Source organism: Microcebus murinus, chromosome 10, assembly GCF_040939455.1.
Source record: "Microcebus murinus isolate Inina chromosome 10, M.murinus_Inina_mat1.0, whole genome shotgun sequence".
NCBI classification, from domain to species: Eukaryota; Metazoa; Chordata; class Mammalia; order Primates; family Cheirogaleidae; genus Microcebus; species Microcebus murinus.
Window position 1 is genome coordinate 60,152,066 of NC_134113.1, and position 16,574 is coordinate 60,168,639.

General features: G+C 50.7%; 3 protein-coding genes across 8 annotated transcripts in view; 2 read left to right on the top strand and 1 right to left on the bottom strand.

The window, feature by feature from the left end:
- Positions 1-8,949, top strand: part of BLOC1S1 (biogenesis of lysosomal organelles complex 1 subunit 1) — a 154,180-nt gene extending 145,231 nt beyond the window's left edge. The window contains exons 2-5 of one of the 3 annotated variants that reach the window (XM_076007350.1): positions 4,669-4,829; positions 6,195-6,267; positions 8,344-8,476; positions 8,749-8,949. In XM_076007350.1, coding sequence (XP_075863465.1) covers positions 4,669-4,829; positions 6,195-6,267; positions 8,344-8,476; positions 8,749-8,859 — 478 coding nt within the window. In that variant the 3' untranslated portion in view covers positions 8,860-8,949. Of the gene's footprint in view, positions 1-4,668; positions 4,830-5,121; positions 5,226-6,194; positions 6,268-8,343; positions 8,477-8,748 lie in introns of those variants that run through there. The other 2 variants (XM_020287569.2, XM_076007351.1) reach the window with 2 other exon arrangements.
- RDH5 (retinol dehydrogenase 5) lies at positions 8,845-16,112 on the top strand. 4 transcript variants are annotated; one of them, XM_020287568.2, is made up of 5 exons: positions 8,845-8,953; positions 10,306-10,633; positions 10,818-11,076; positions 12,962-13,125; positions 13,406-13,757. In XM_020287568.2, the coding sequence occupies exons 1-5, from the start codon at positions 8,927-8,929 to the stop codon at positions 13,627-13,629; spliced, it is 1,002 nt and encodes a 333-aa protein (XP_020143157.2). In that variant the 5' UTR covers positions 8,845-8,926; the 3' UTR covers positions 13,630-13,757. The 4 variants fall into 4 exon arrangements, with proteins under 4 accessions (XP_020143157.2, XP_075863462.1, XP_012608434.2 ...); XM_076007347.1 differs by having other exon boundaries at positions 12,925-13,125; positions 13,406-13,566; XM_012752980.3 differs by lacking the exon at positions 8,845-8,953 and adding an exon at positions 8,960-9,735 and having other exon boundaries at positions 10,292-10,633; positions 13,406-16,112.
- CD63 (CD63 molecule) overlaps positions 14,601-16,574 on the bottom strand; it is a 193,365-nt gene continuing 191,391 nt past the window's right edge. The window contains exons 4-9 of the mRNA XM_012752997.3: positions 15,924-16,112; positions 15,662-15,736; positions 15,474-15,569; positions 15,230-15,364; positions 14,940-15,023; positions 14,601-14,755 (exon numbers count right to left, since the gene is read on the bottom strand). Coding sequence (XP_012608451.1) covers positions 14,690-14,755; positions 14,940-15,023; positions 15,230-15,364; positions 15,474-15,569; positions 15,662-15,736; positions 15,924-16,112 — 645 coding nt within the window. The 3' untranslated portion in view covers positions 14,601-14,689. The remainder of the gene's footprint in view (positions 14,756-14,939; positions 15,024-15,229; positions 15,365-15,473; positions 15,570-15,661; positions 15,737-15,923; positions 16,113-16,574) is intronic.

The following is a 16,574-nucleotide window of genomic DNA, read 5'->3' on the forward strand; positions in this document are numbered from 1 at the left end:
ACCCAGCCAGATTGTGAAGTATGTGAAGCTTTGTCCACTCACTCCATGTCCTCCCTCAGTCCTCACTCAACCCCTAACAACTCAGCAGCTTCCAGTCCTAATGTGTGGCCCAGCCAGTCAAATTAGAACTTGCTAATTAAAGGTAACTCTGAAAGAGACCTCAAAAGAACAGAGCAATGAGTGAAGAAAGGAGCGTGGAGTTGCCTTCATTCATTCTAAGGGAAAATAAACTGGTTCAGAAATTGTAGGGAGAGGTGGGCAGAAAGAGATTTCAAATTTTGGCTGGGTGAGGTGGCTCACACCTATAATCCTAGCACTCTGGGAGGCTGAGGCAGAAGGATCGTTTGCGCTCAGGGCAAGTCTGAGCAAAAACAAAACCCCAACTCTACAAAAAAATAGAAAAATTAGCCGGGCATGATGGCACATGCCTGTAGTCCCAGCCACTTGGGAGGCTGAGGTAGGAGGATCGCTTGAGCCCAGGAGTCTAAGGTTGCAATGAGCTATGATGACGCCACTGCAATGTAGCCAGGGTGACAGAGCAAGACTGTGTCTCAAAAACAAAAGAAAATTTCAAATTTCTAGAGTCATTCTGTGTGCAACTTGTGTCCATCTCTACCAAAGGCAAGTTGAGCTGAGCTTCAACTGTGGCAGAAACTGAGGTTATATAATGAACAATAAGGGCCCAGAGAAAGAACAGATGAAGGGTAACCCTGGAGGGATCAGCTGGGGTCCCCAGATAGGTACCCCAGATAGGTACCCATGTCCTCTGCCCAGCTCTAGGGCAAAAGAACAGCCAGTGTGTGGGAGAGGAGGGTGGGGCTGATGTCTGCAGAATCCTGGCAGTCTCTACACTGATTGTGAAAATTTCAGGTGGTTGTGCCAAGGAGGGTGAGGGTAACACGTGGGCCTGACACTGTCCCTGAGCAGGCCTAATGTTAACATTCACAGACTCACCCCTGAAATCCCCATTAGCCCCCCCCCATTAGCTCCACCTGCTGTTTAACTTGCCCCATGTCACCATTCTCTGGCACCCCTTCCAACCCATGCCCTTCTCTCCCTGCCCCCACAGCTCTGGGGGTGAAGCACCGGGCATCTTCCAATCTGCTCTATTTTGCTTGCTCACTGCTGTTGGAAGCTGGAGCCAGAGAGAGGGGAAGACTGAGCCAGCCTGCCCTATGATGCTGTCACCCTTCCCGCATCTATTGATCAGCCTTTCTCTGGAGCAGAGCCTCTTCCCAAACACTCTTCTCCTGCCAGGATTCCCTACAGCTCATGCCCAGTAAGCCAGAAGGGTATAGTGACAAGAGACAAGGAGCCCCCAGAAAAGTACTTCCAGGCCTCCCCTTCTGGGGTCTCACCCATGGTTTATGCAGTATACAGTGGTAACATTCTGGCTCTGGAGTCAGATAGCCTGGATTCTTATCCTAGCTCTACACTTATAAGCTCTATTACTTCACTGCCCTGTACCGCAGATTCTTCATCTACAAATTGGGGATAACAATAATACTTCACAGGATTGCTCTAGGGATTATATGAATTAATACATGTTTACCTTATGGTAAGTACTCATGAAGTGTTTTTTAAAAAAGAAGGTATAGTAAACATACAAGCACAGAAACATATATACACAGTATACAACATTTTTATTTTTCTGAGACACGGTCTCACCCTGTCACCCAGGCTGGAGTACAGAGGTATCATCATACTTCACTGCAGTCTAGAACTCCTGGGCTCAAGCTACCCTGCCCCCTCAGCCTCCTGAGAAGGTGGGACTACAGGCACATGCCACCTTTTTTTTTAGAGACAGGGTCTTGCTATATTGTCTAGGCTAGTATAGAACTCCTGGCCTCCCAAAGCACTGAGATTACAGGCATGAACCACTGCGCCAAGCCAGAATCCAACATTTTTGTTAAAATTTTTATTTTGGTCCTAGTAAACTCAGGGGATTAACAACAACAAAAAAAATTTTCCTTTTGGCACTTCATGTTTTGCTTTATGCTGCCACTTAACCATTTCATGTGCTTCCTCTCACTAATCTTTTTACAGTTGCATATCTCCCAGGATTTAGGATATTATTCTGCAAATAGCTAAATGAATCAATCCATCAGTAATTCTCAACTCTTATTCAGAAAATTCAAGAATGGGGCAGGCGCGGTGGCTCATACCTGTAATCCTAGCACTCTGGGAGGCCAAGGCAAGAGAATTGCTTGAGCTCAGGAGTTCAAGACTAGCCTGAGCAAGAGTGAGACCCCGTCTCTACTATAAATAGAAAGAAATTAGCCAAAACCGACTAAAAATAGAAGGAATTAGCCAGGCATGGTGGTGCATGCCTATAGTCCCAGCTATTCAGGAGGCTGAGGCAGGAGGATCGCTTGAGCCCAGGAATTTGAGGTTGCCGTGAGCTAAGCTGATGCCACGGATGGCACTCTAGCTCAGGCAAGAGACTCTGAATTTTGAGACTCTGTCTCAAAAAATAAAGAAAATAAAAGTCAAGAATGTTTTATTCTAACTCAATCAGCCTCCATCCTTCCCCTGTAAGGTAGATATAATGAAGTTAATTTCAACTAAGCTGCTGAACCACAAATGTAAAAATGCCAACATTGGGCCGGGTGTGGTGGCTTATGCCTTTAAACCAAGCACTCTGGGAGGCCAAGGCGGGTGAATCTTTTGAGCTCAGGAGTTCGAGACCAGCCTGAGCAAGAGCGAGACCCTGTCTCTACTAAAAAATAGAAAGAAATTAGCTGGACAACTAAATATTAGCCGGGCATGGTGGCACATGCCTATAGTCCCAGCTACTCCGGAGGCTGAGGCAGTAGGATCGCTTGAGCCCAAGAGTTTGAGGTTGCTGTGAGCTAGGCTGTTGCCATGGCACTCTAGCCCAGGCAACAGAGTGAGACTCTGTCTCAAAAAAATGAAAATTTAAAAATTAAAATAAAATTTAAAAAGTCAACGTTGGAAATATTATAGTTTTAGATATGGTTCAGTCCAGTGATTCTAAACCTTGGATACACATTAGAATCACCTGAACAACTTGTTTTTGTTTTTTTTTTTTGAGACAAAGTCTCACTTTTGTTGCCAGGACTAGAGTGCCATGGAGTCTGCTTAGCTCACAGCTACCTCAAACTCCTGGGCTCAAGCGACCCTCCTGCCTCAGCCTCCCGAGTAGCTGGGACTACAGGCATGCACCCCCATGCCCGGCTAATTTTATATATATATATATATATATATGTTTAGTTGGCCAATTAATTTCTTTCTCTTTATAGTAAAGACAGGGTCTCGCTCTTGCTCAGGCTGGTTTTGAACTCCTGACCTTGAGCAATCCACCAGCCTTGGCCTCCCAGAGTGCTAGGATTTCAGGCATGAGCCACGGCCCCCGGCCTGAACAGCTTTTTAAAAATACTAATGTTTGAGGCCGGGCGCTGTGGCTCACGCCTGTAATCCTAGCTCTTGGGAGGCCGAGGCGGGCGGATTGCTCAAGGTCAGGAGTTCAAAACCAGCCTGAGCAAGAGCGAGACCCCGTCTCTACTATAAATAGAAAGAAATTAATTGGCCAACTGATATATATATAAAAAATTAGCCGGGCATGGTGGCACATGCCTGTAGTCCCAGCTACCTGGGAGGCTGAGGCAGAAGGATCACTCGAGCCCAGGAGTTTGAGGTTGCTGTGAGCTAGGCTGACGCCACGGCACTCACTCTAGCCTGGGCAACAAAGCGAGACTCTGTCTCAAAAAAAAAAAAAAAAAAAAAAAAAAAATACTAATGTTTGGGCTCCATCCCTCAGAGTCTTAGTCTGGGTTCAAGGCATTTTTATAAGCTCCCCCATGTGATTCTAATGTTTAACCAGGCGTGAGTACCTCTGATTTAATCAAATCCCCTTATTTTACTGAAAATTAGAATTCAGAGTGGGTGAGCAACTTGCCCAAAGTCACCCAGCATGTTAGTGTAAAGTGCACCATGAGATATTGTAGCAATAGCAAGAATATGTAGATGTTTATAATTTTTCGTGTTGGAGTTAATCCCAGAAGCATTTCTCTTTAGTTCAGAGGCGTTACATAATTTACACTTTACTCTGGCAACAGAACTTATGCTTCTGCTAAGACTGAAATGGGTTTGCATTCCCTGACCACAAAAGGACAGAGGTGGAATTGTACATTCACCACACACAGCCGGCCAAATTAGCCAAGCTCCCTAGGAGGCCGCTTGAAACGCCTAAAATGCTTCCCTACAATGATCACCCAGAGCTTAGGGACCTCGGAGGGGTGATGAGAAGTGGGTTGGAAAACAGAAGAAAGTATTCTCTCCTAGAGGGAATGAGCCGGGGACTCAACCGAGAACGGGCCAGCACTGCCAGGAGGTAAGACCAGAGAAGGAAAAGAATTTCAATGAGTCCAGGGAGCCTCTGCTCTCCCAACAACCAAATGGTCTGGACGGCCTGACAACATCAACTCCACCCCTCAGCCTGAGATCCAAAGGAGATGTTAAAAACTGGCTCTGCAACGTGGCTATTTAAAAAATACTTCTAACACTCACTAAAAAGTGAGTTCCCAGTAAAGAGATCACCTGCCCCTCCCCCAACCCTCTACCTCCCTTGCCCACCGACATCTTCACTATCAACCACCCCACTTCTCAAAAAGAGGGCGGGTCCCAGCCTCACGTGACGTGGTGGTCACGTGACCTGGGCCCGGGGGAGCCACGGTGCGCGTTCCAGCTTCCGGAGCTGGAGGGGGCCCGGCGTGCCCCGGCCCCAAGCCCCCAACCCGTCGCGACCATGCTGTCCCGCCTGCTAAAAGAACACCAGGCCAAGCAAAATGAACGCAAGGAGCTGCAGGGTAAGCCGAATGTCCCATCTGCTGTTTTCTCTCCTGCTGCGGCCTAGCTTCAGCCCGGAGCCTGGACCTCGAGTAACTGCCCAGATCTAGAGAAGGGCGTCGGCTAGCGGGCAATGGGAATAGTGGAGAGGGAATCATGGAGCAGCTTTTTTGTAAATTCCGTCCCGTTGTTGACGGGCGCTGGTCCCTTTGGCAACACTCTGGTCCCCTTTCGGCAACGCCCCTAATCCCCAATCCGGCGGCTTTCCAGCCCCGCCTCCCGCTCACGGAGTGCCATGCCTATTGGTCCAGGGAGCCTCTCTTCCTGGAAGTAGGAAGGGCCACCCCTCAGGATGGAGGGTGCGGGGGACGGCCCAGAGAGGGAATTCTGGAAGCCCAGAAAACACCGGAACTCAGGTGGGGCTCTTATTCCTGAATTCGGGCTGGGAATCCCGCAGTTAAAGATTCTTCGGCTAAGATAGTGGACAAAGAGTGCCTGGGAGTCAGGAGTCATGGGCACTGCCACTGATTCCTAGGTGTCCCTGAGCGAGTCGCTTCACCTCTCAGGGTATCAGTTTCTTCGTTTCTAAAATGAAAGGGGTTGCTTTATGTTTTTCAAGGTGCTCTTCAGCTCTGCCATTCTGAGGTTAGTTGACATGATTCCGGCAGAATAGCAGAAATGGGTGGGAAAATTAAAACAAAGCTCAGCTGGTTGCAGTGGCTCATGCCTAGCATTTTGAGAGGCCAAGGTGGGAGGATCGCTTGAAGCCACGAGTTCCAGACCAGCCTGAGCAACATAGCGAGACCCTGTCTCTACAAAAAAATACAAAAACTTAGCCAGGGGTGGTGGCATGTGCCTGTAGTCACAGATGCTCAGGAGGCTGAGACAGGAGGATTGCTTGAGCCCAGGAGTTTGAGATTACAGTCAACCATGATGACACCACTGCATTCGTTTTTTGGTTTTTTTTGTTTTTGTGTTTTTTTTTTGAGACAGAGTCTTGCTTTGTTGTCCAGGCTAGAGTGAGTGCCGTGGTGTCAGCCTAGTTCACAGCAACCTCAAACTCCTGAGCTCAAGCAATCCTGCTGCCTCAGCCTCCATAGTAGCTGGGACTACAGGCATGGGCCACCACGTCCGGCTAATTTTTTCTATATATATTAGTTGGCCAATTAATTTCTTTCTATTTGTAGTAGAGACGGGGTCTCACTCTTGCTCAGCATGGTTTCAAACTCCTGACCTCAAGCAATCCGCCTGCCTCGGCCTCCCAGAGTGCTAGGATTACAGGCTTGAGCCACCACGCCCAGCCACCACTGCATTCTAGCTGGAGCAACAGAACAAAACCTTGTCTTAAAAAAAAAATCTCCAATCCCTTTTTCCCCTCCCCCCAGAGAAGAGGAGGCGAGAGGCTATCGCTGCAGCGACCTGCCTGACAGAAGCTTTGGTGGATCACCTCAATGTGGGGTATGAACCTCTTCCCTCAACTCATCCAAGTTTAGGCATTGGCAAGGTCTGGCCCTCAGACTGCACTCAAAGGGATGGGATGTTCCACTCCTTCCCTTATTCTACCCCTGCCCCTCCCAGCTTTATGGAGAGAGGCTTGAGTCAGCTCTCACCCCCATTATTGGGCAAGGGAGAAGCAGCTGCAGTGATTGAAGAAACAGCCAAATTTCCCTCTCCCCACATTAACTTCCCTGGTGCTTACAACTTGATGCCATCTGCCCAGCTCCCTTTGCCCTTCCAAGTCCAGCTGTCACTTCAGCAGGAGAGAAAGCACCCTCCTTCACCACAGCTTACCACCCTTTCCTCCACTTCCCACCCTCTGGCAAGTCTGGGAAGCAGCTGGCAGGAAAGAGATGGCACAGCTGGTAGGGATGAGGGTAGAACCAATGCCAGGAACTGTGGCAGGTCCAGGATGTCTCTTCGCTTCCTTTTGGGTCTCCAGGGACCACTCCTACTCCATCCCTAAATGAGAATGCCAGTAACAGCCAAAGATTGGGAAGGAGCAAAGAATATTTTCTCTTGACCCTGAGTGACCCAGAAGAGCATAGAGATGATGATTCGATAGTGCATCCAGTCGGCTGGAAGAAAGGAGGCAGTATAATACCTTCCACCCCAGGGCAAGGGGTAGAACAGCTTGATTGTGAACCCAGAGACTGAGTCATCCAAGTGAGCCATGCAGGGCCTGGGGTCATCTTTATTACTCATCCGGGGTGAGGGCAGGGGAGACTAGAGAAAAAGAAAGCTGTGGTTGGGGCCTTCCCTCCAGGTGGCTCTCTTCACTCAGTGTAAAGATAGAATCAGGAGGTCAATAGGGAAAACAGACTTTAAGAACTCCCAGAGGAATCTGTTTCAGCTCCTGCCCCACCCTCTAAGGTGGCCCTGCTATCTCCTGAAGAGAAGGGACAGGGTCTATCCCCTTTTCTCTCTCCCACATGGGGGCCTCCTGGGCTCTGCTGTGCCTATCATTTGTGAGGTTGGCCCAGGCTTTTCTTCCTTAGCTTAGAGGGCAGCTAAACCAAAGCCAGATTAGAAAGGGTTTTGTGTTGCTGCCCACGGCTCCTCTCATTCCCCAGAAAAGAAAACAAAGGCTCAGTCTGTCTTAGCCCCTGTCAGGTGTCCTGCCCACTCTCTCAATCCCCCAACCCCTTTCCCCTTTCAGCCCCCACACATTCCAGTGGGTGGGGGGTACCAGATGTGGGGTCTCCTGGCTGACTAGAGCTTTGGGGTAGGAAGTGAAATATTCATCAGGAACCACTAAGGAAGAACAATTATTGCTGGGGGTGGTGGGTAGAGAGGCAAGAAACATTAGCAGAGGGTTGGAGACACCAACCCCAATGTAACAGTGGTAACTACAGCCAGCACCTTGATTGACTGAGAAAGGAAAAACTATTGCCTAGGGCAGAAGGAGGAGAGAGAGAGAGTGAGTGTGTGTGTGTGTGTGTGTGTGTGTGTGTGTGTGTGTGTGTGTGTTCATCTGTGTGGGCGAAGGAGAAGGGTTGGTAGAGAGACTGAGAGCCAAGGAGAAACCCCTGGGATATCCTCTCTTGACCCAGGGTTCCTGGGGAGGGGATTTGCCTCCCATCCCACCCCAGATTGAGGGAGGGGCCCCAATTCCCCTTCCCAACTACTTGGACAGATCCCTGGGCTTCCAATCACTGCCAGATGTGTCCTGGTTGCTGGATTTTCCCAGTTTTGCTATGTCCCCTTTTCCCACCCATCTTTTTCCTTAGGGATATCCCCCAAGGTTAACCCTCTCCTTCCCTACCCAGCTGCAGGAACTCCTTTTGGGGGTTGGAGATGGTATGTTTCTGGTCAGCTCCCAGCATGGCTCTCCTGGGAATCCCCTGAGTGAGAGGAAGGAGCTGGGTTCATTTGCATGTACTGGTAGTCATTTGCATCACATCCAAAAATGGCCAAAATCATGAGGTTCTCGCCAGCCCTGGCTCCTGGCTGACCTCCCACTACTGCAATGGAATGTTAGTCCTGGAGACCACCCCCACTGGCTGGATGAGCTGATCTTCCTCCTCCAACCTCCAGTGTGGCCCAGGCCTACATGAACCAGAGAAAGCTGGACCATGAGGTGAAGACCCTACAAGTCCAGGCTGCCCAATTTGCCAAGCAGACAGGCCAGTGGATCGGGATGGTGGAGAACTTCAACCAGGCACTCAAGGTGGGCCACGCTCCCTACATCACTACCCATTTCCTGGGCCCCTATTGGCTCTCTCCAGTTGGGTCACTTCTGGGACAAGGAGGAACTGGGGATGGTCCTAGAAACCCCATGTATGGCCCCAGTGTCAGAGAAGCTAGAGAAAGAAATAAAAGCCATTGGTGGATCCAGGTAAAGCCCTTTCCAGGAGATAGATGAAAAGTACCCCCCAGCCTGGAAGCCACATTCCACCCCCCCTGATTCCTGGGCCTCCTACCTCCTCTCCCTCTTCCCAGGAGATCGGGGATGTGGAGAACTGGGCTCGGAGCATCGAGCTGGACATGCGCACCATTGCCACCGCACTGGAATATGTCTACAAAGGGCAGCTGCAATCTGCCCCTTCCTAGTCCCTGTGCCTCCCCCACCCCATCCTTCCTACTTCACCTATTCGGACAGGAGAGAGACTGACGGGCCATGAATAAAACAGCCTCTGTTTCTATGGTGTGTTTCAAGGAGCTACTAGCTCCAGTGTGGGGAGTGGGAGTAGCAGGTTCAAAGGTGGTTTCCCTGAAGGACAGGTATGTTTTGGGTAGAGGGTGGAACTTGCTTCCTCTTACTATCCCAACTCTCTTTTCCTTGGCCTGGTGTAGGTGCCTGTGGGGTAAGCAGAAAGTGGGAGTTTCCCATACCTTCCCAGAGAAGGTCCCTCTAGCCCTTGCCCCAAGCTTCCTAATTCAGGACTTCAGTTTCCTGCAGAGGAGAAATAAGACAGGGAGCAGGCCTGGCTCTCTGCCTCTCCACGTGCTCATGGCCTCTCCCAGGCTAACACTAAGCAGTGTCATGAGTCTGAGCCAGGTGGGAGATTAGTTCTTGGGGGCATTTCAGGGCTGAGAAGGGGGAAGAATGACAGGTGGAAGGCTACCAACAAAGAGGGGCAGCTGCCATCCTTGACAGCACCATCCTCTTGGGAGACTATGACATAGGTGGTGGTCAGGAACCTAGGCTGAGAAAAACAGCCAAGGAGGGGGCCGGGCATGCCTGGCCTCTGCCAAGCCTGGGCTTTACCCAGGCAGGCTCCAGCCTCTCTGGCTCCTCCTCTGCCCTCCGCCCACCCCAGCACACATATACTTAATATTCCTGGCACCCACATCCACCCAGTCTAGACTTTGGCCTTTCCTGTGGCTAGTGTGGGAGCCGGGGAAGACTGGGAGCACAGTCTCTCCGACAAAAGCAAAAGAAGAAGCTGCAGGCATTGTAGTCCCTGCCAACTTTCCCCAGAGGAGGTAAGTGGGATAGTGGGAGCTGAGGGTGCTGTGGGAAGTCTACCTAGATATTACACTCGTTGACAGACGAGTTTAAGCTTTTAACTTGCTCCCTCGCACACTATCCCCTTTGATCCTCCACAACTCTGAGGTAGGCCTGGTGGGTGTTAGCCCCACATAGTAGATGAGAAAACATGTTCAGAGATGCAGTGAGATGCTCAGCATCACACAGCAAGTTTGGGAGGCACAGGACTAAAATACAAGGCTCTTGGCCCTGTTTGTGTTTCTAAAAACCAGGCCCAGTTTACAATTAGAGGGTTCAGCTGTCCCTGGTTTTAGTAGGAGAGGTGTGACAGCAAGCAAGAAGATGCCTCTGCTCCCATACAGGACCTGGCTTTTAGTTGTTAGCCTCAAATATAGGGTCTGCCCACGGTTTTGCATGCATAGATGAGCCAGTTATCTGCCAGGCAGGTAATTTCTCCATCTGCTCAGACCAGACACTTCCAGCTAGGAAAGCTATTAGGAGAAAGGGCTTGAGGGCCAAAGTAAATGGGACAAGTTTTCCTGCCCAACCTAGGCTGCCATCTGCAGGTCACGTGGGTTCCGGCCATGTGGCTGCCACTGCTGCTGGGTGCCTTGCTCTGGGCAGTGCTGTGGTTGCTCAGAGACCGGCAGAGCCTGCCTGCCAGCAATGCCTTCGTCTTCATCACTGGCTGTGACTCTGGCTTCGGGCGCCTTCTGGCACTTCAACTGGACCAGAGGGGCTTCCGAGTCCTGGCCAGCTGCCTGACCCCCTCAGGGGCAGAAGACCTACAGCGGTTGGCTTCCTCCCGCCTCCACACCACCCTGCTGGATGTCACTGATCCCCAGAGTGTCCATCAGGCAGCCAAGTGGGTAGAGACACACGTCAGAGAAGCAGGTGAGTATGGCGCAGCCACAGGAACACAGTGTGGGAAGATCCTGATCTCTATGGTACCCGCTTCTTGCAGGGGCTGCAGGAAGCCAGAGGGACTAGTTAGGGAGGAACAGTGTTCAGATGCTCCCAGGAAGGAGAATGGGTGAGTGCCTCACCCACCCCTGGTGTCTTTCTCATCTCCCCACAGGGCTCTTTGGTCTGGTGAATAATGCTGGTGTGGCTGGTATCATCGGGCCCACACCATGGCTGACACAAGACGATTTCCATCGGGTGCTGAATGTGAACACGTTGGGTCCCATCGGGGTCACCCTTGCCCTGTTGCCTCTGCTGCAGCAGGCACGGGGACGGGTGGTCAACATCACCAGTGTCTTGGGTCGCCTGGCAGCCAATGGTGGGGGCTACTGTATCTCCAAGTTTGGCCTGGAGGCCTTCTCTGACAGCCTGAGGTGAGGGGTACAGGGCTCCGGGCTCTAAGCCCAAGGGCAGCCCACTCAACAAACAAATTATTGCCTGGCATGGGCTGGCAGAGATGATTAAGACACAGCATAGTGAAATATTTAAGAAGAGAGAGTTTAGGGCTAGACCATGGGTTCAAATCCCAGCCTTCTCGTGAGCTTTGTGACCCTAAGTAGATTACTACTCTTTACCGGTTTTTTGTTTGTTTTGTTTTGTTTTTTGGAGACAGAGTCTGACTCTGTTGCCCCAGGTAGAGTGCAGTGGCATCATCATAGCTCACTGCAACCATAAACTCCTGGGCTCAAGTGATCCTCCTCAGCCTCTCGAGTAGTGGGGATTACAGGTGTGTGCCGCCACACCTGGCTAATTTTGTCTATTTTTGGTAGAGATGGAGTCTCGCTCTTGCTCAGGCTGATCTCGAACTCCTAATGTAAAGCAGTCCTCCTGCCTGGGCCTCCCAGAGTGCTAGGATTATAGTCATGAGTCACCAAACCACCCCCTTTACCAGTTTTTAACTAATTCACCTGTTAAATCAGGATGAGAAGACCTGCTTCATGGGTATTGGGTTGTGAGTGAAATGAGGTACATGTAAGGACCCAACTTTTTGAGACTCTGTCTCAAAAAAAATAATAATAATAACTATTACAGGCCAGGCACGGTGTCTCACACCTGTAATCATAGCACTCTGGGAGGCCAAGGCTGGCAGATCGTTTGAGCTCAGGAGTGCAAGAGCACGACCCTGTCTCTACCAAAAATAGAAAAAATTAGCCAGGTATGGTGGCATACACCTGTAGGCCCAGCTACTCAGGAGGCTGAGGCAGAAGGATTGCTTGAGCCCAGGAGTTTGAGGTTGCTGTGAGCTAGGCTGATGCCACGGCACTCTAGCAGGGGCAACAGAGTAAGACTCTGTTTCAAAAATAACTATTACAGTGAGCTAGTAGCTTTACATAACATTTCCTCATTTAATTCTCCCAACAACCTTATAAGGGTAGGTATTAATATACAACTATTTAATAGTTAGGGGAAGCACTATATCTCACCCCCACATCTGATTGCCTGGAGAGCCTGGTCATAATGTTCTCCTGCCCCTCTTCTTTATACAAGAATGTTCAAAGTTCCATGGGAATACAAAGGAGACTTGTTGAGGATGGCAGAGGAGCAGGGCCTGAATTTTGAGAAGTTCAAGTTGCCTAAGTTGAGCCCACCTTCCAAGAAAGCCTGCCCTTGTCACCACCACTCAGCAAAAAATTTAAATGTCTTTGTCCCTATCCTTCAGTCTTTAATTTTCCAGTTGGCATCATAGAACACATACTTTATACTTAGATTTCTACATCTGTGCAGGGCAATGGGATGTATCTTTCCCCATTAGGTTACCCTCCAGCAAATACCAGTCTATACCCTTCATATCCAGCACTCAGGGCTCAACCCTGTTTTGGGAGCTAGGGAATGGGGCACCTCTACATCAGGAATTGGCAAACTGCAATTCTCAGACCAGGTCCAGGCAGCCATCTACAAGCTAATAATGGTTTTTACATTTTTAACTGGTTATACTGTAAATGGTTATGTAAGTACCTAATAATATCATTAATTTTGTTTCTTGGCCAGCAGTGCCTAAAATATTTACTCTCTGGCTCTTTAAATTTTGCTGACCCCTGCTCTAGATCATAGAAAATATAAAGAAAGAAAAACCTCAAAAATGCCTCCCTCCCTCTGCCCCACTTGCCCCTTGTCCCAGAGCAGCAGGAATCTCCTTACTATCAGGAATTTTGTCCCTGATCTTTGGTAACTTTCTCATCTTAGCTGCTCCACCCATGTCCCTGAAAGTCCCCTCCCTACAGGGCAAGGACCAAGCAACTTCCCTCTGCCCCCACTCAGGCGGGACATGGCTCACTTTGGGGTACGAGTCTGCATCGTGGAGCCTGGCTTCTTCCGAACCCCTGTGACCAACCTGGAGAGTTTGGAGAACACCTTGCAGGCCTGCTGGGCACGGCTACCTCCAGCCACACAGGCCCTCTATGGGGAGGCCTTCCTCACCAAGTGTGAGTAGCTGGACCCATACATAGGGGTACCTGAAGGGAAATGAGAGCACCAACAAGGCCAATCCCACCCCACATCAGCCTGTCAGGAGAAGGTGGGTATGAATGGGATGCACAGGAGAGTGCCCTGGCCGTGTGGAACCCGCCCACACCCCACATTGGGGAGGGGACTGAGGATACCTCTCACCTCTGCTGGGCAACAAGCCCTAGGACCCAGAAGATAGGACCTAAGGTGGGCTGGAGTGGAGAAGGGAAACTGATTGCAACCACTCTCCGACTGCAGACCTGAAAGTGCAGCGGCGCATCATGAACCTGATTTGTGACCCAGACCTCACCAAGGTGAGCAAGTGTGTGGAGCATGCCCTGACTGCTCGTCACCCCCGAACCCGCTACAGCCCAGGCTGGGATGCCAAGCTGCTCTGGTTGCCCGCCTCCTACCTGCCAGCCAGCCTGGTGGATGCTGTGCTCACCTGGGTCCTTCCCAAGCCTGCCCAGGCAGTCTGCTGAACCCAGCCTTCCCGCAAGAGATTGTTTTTCAAGGGCAGGGACTTTTATTTATGTCCCTGCCCTGGTATTGGCTGGTGTCTGTCACAAAATAGACACTCAATAAAAGTGTATTGTTAAAAAAAAAAAAAGTGGGCCAAAATGAAGATGCCCAGGGGCAGACTGAGCCCACTTAAGTGCTAACTACCCTAAGCTGACTTACAGCCCGAGGTCTCTGGCCTGTTTAGTGCCTGCAAAACAGCTAGCAGCCACTGCGGGGCACAAGGAAGTTGTCTTGCATCTATGGCTGATCTTCGAAGCTGCACCTCCAGGAGTTGGCCACCAGAGGGCACTTTCGAAGATTTCCTTTATTTTCTACGCGGAGTAAGGTTGCAATTCCGTGTCTGTACTGGGAATGGCCTTTATTTTTCTTGGGAGAGGAGGGAAAGTGAAGAGAGGTCAGGGTCATGCTGGGTGGTTGCCATGGAAGAAAAGACAATACTTATCTTAATTCCTACTATCTAAGAAGTCAAGAAGGAGGAACACTGGCCACTCAGATGTCAAGGCAAGTTAGTACCACCCTGAAAGTAGCCGGATCCCTTTAAGGATGGGCCAGGGAGTTAGTTGTTGGGCCCTTAGAGGTGTGCAGAAGGCCAAGGAGGTGTCCAAGGTAGGGCTGGGCTCCCTCAGGTAGGAACTGTGTGGGAAATCACTGATGTTAGCAGCAGATGGCTTCATGAATGCTCCAGTGCTGAGCCTGGCTGTACAAGACTAGAGGACAGGAAGGGCCACAGCCTCCTCTGGATCCCCACTTCTCCTGCTGCCAGCCCAACCAACACCTTCAGCAAAATCCCTTTCCCAAACACCTCTCCCCTTCCAAAAAAAATAGGCCTGCCTGTCCCAGAGGTGCACAGAGCAAGGTCCCAGAGGACAGGAAACATGGAGGAGAGGGAAGGGAACATATATCACTCTTAGACAAACTGAGACCATCTCTCTTGTGGGTCTGAAAAAATCCATTTAATTGAAAAACCTGGAGGATACTACTACACTCCCCCAGATGAGGGGGCTGAAGAGACCAGACCCCCTACATCACCTCATAGCCACTTCGGATACTCTTCATGAGGCAGCAGGCAAAGACAATTCCCAAGACCTGGAAGGAGAGGTAGAGATGGGGGTAGAGAGGAGTTGAAGGGCAAGCTACCCCAGATTCATGCAAGAGACCCCAAACACACCATCTCCAGGCCAGTACCTCCTGCTCAGTACCCTCCTCCCCAAACTTCCACTCCCCAGATGCCCTGGACGGACTCACAGCCCCTGCCCAGGCTATTTCTCACCTCTACAAAAGCAATGCCCAGGGCTGCTGCAGCTATCAACAGCATGTTTTTCCTCAGCCAGCTCCCAATCTTCTCCACACAGCCCTAGAGGGTGGCAGGCACACAATGCAAGAGCACCATCAGAAACTTCCCATCCACCTCCACTGGTCCATCTGTCTCTTCCCTGCCCTCTGGGCATTTCCAAATCCCCTCCCCATCCCTGACCCAGTCCACCCCCATCCCAGGTCTCTTGCCTCCTGAAACATTTCCTAGGTTTCCCAAGTCCCATACTATCTCAGTCTCCTCCCTACCTCTGTATATATCTTCTCAAGATTACTCCCACAGCCCACAGTGACATTGATGCAGCAGGAATCAGGGACTCGGTTCTTGCCCATGGAAGGGATGTTCTCCCAGTCTGTGTAGTTAGCAGCCCCACAGCAGTTAAACTAGGAAAGGGAAGAGATATGGGGGAGAAAGTTAAGTGAACCTCTGCCTTCAATATGGAGATGAGAATTCTCTTCCCCCACTACCCCTGCTCCCAGCAACCCCACTCACATTTTGCTGCATCCTGTCCAGGACTGAAGCTGTATTATTGTTTTTTGGATAATTCTCCATTTGCTGCCGGAAGTCTTTATTAAACTCTGACTTCACCTGAGAGTAGGGAGTTCACTGTTGAGGTCAGAATTCAGGCACCTGGGTCCCACACCAGGCTGAGGAAGGCCCTCCCCTTATTCCCTGCTTACCTTATTTCTAAACACGTAGCCAGCAATGGCTGCGGCCACCTCCACCAGCACGATAAGAGACAGAAAGATGGCAAACTACAGGAGCAAAGGACAGGAGTCAGGTTTGGAGTCTATGGATGAGAAGGGCTTGCTGTAGCACAGCCAGTCCCGGGACCACTCACAAAGGTCTTCCTCACCCACCCTCATGAATCCCAACCACAAAAATGGCCTCCAGCAGTCCCACACGCATCCGGAAGGAGCGGGGGTCCCACACTCCACTCACCGTGACCATAAGACAGTAGTTCTCCTTGCAGGTCCCACAGCAGCCCACAAATGCCACCAGGAAGAGGAAGGCACCCACTGCAATGATGACCACAGGCAACAGGGAGCCAGGGGTAGTCCCCTGGGTGATGGTCTGACTCAGGACAAGCTGGGTCCCTATACCCACAGCAATCAGTCCCAGTGCACAGGCCTGAAAGGAGGGCAGGTGAGGTTAAGCCATACCCATATCCCAGCAGTCCTTCACAGGGGAGGGCAGGGAGTGCAACCAGGACACAGACTTCACCCCAACCAGGAGACAGATCCTCACACCCCCAGGAAACTTGACTGTGGAGTAGGGGTATGACCCATCCTTGCCCCCCACTGTCTCCAGTGAAGGCTGGTGAAGTGTTCAGCACACTCAGGGAAAAGGGAGTCGGGAGTCAGGAGCCAGGCCTTTCTCCAAGCAGCTTTTCCACCAGGGGGATAAGCAAATGTAAAAAGAGTTCCTGGAAAGCCCTGACCCCAGGGCACAAATTCCTGACCTAGATTGGTGCTTTCCATGGGCTCCCAGTTCAATTCTCTTCCAGAACTGCCCATCACTACCTTCTAGTGCCCACCTCACGTGCATCAGCTGTGCCTAAGGTTCCTCCCAGCTAGGCCAGGGAGGAGGAAA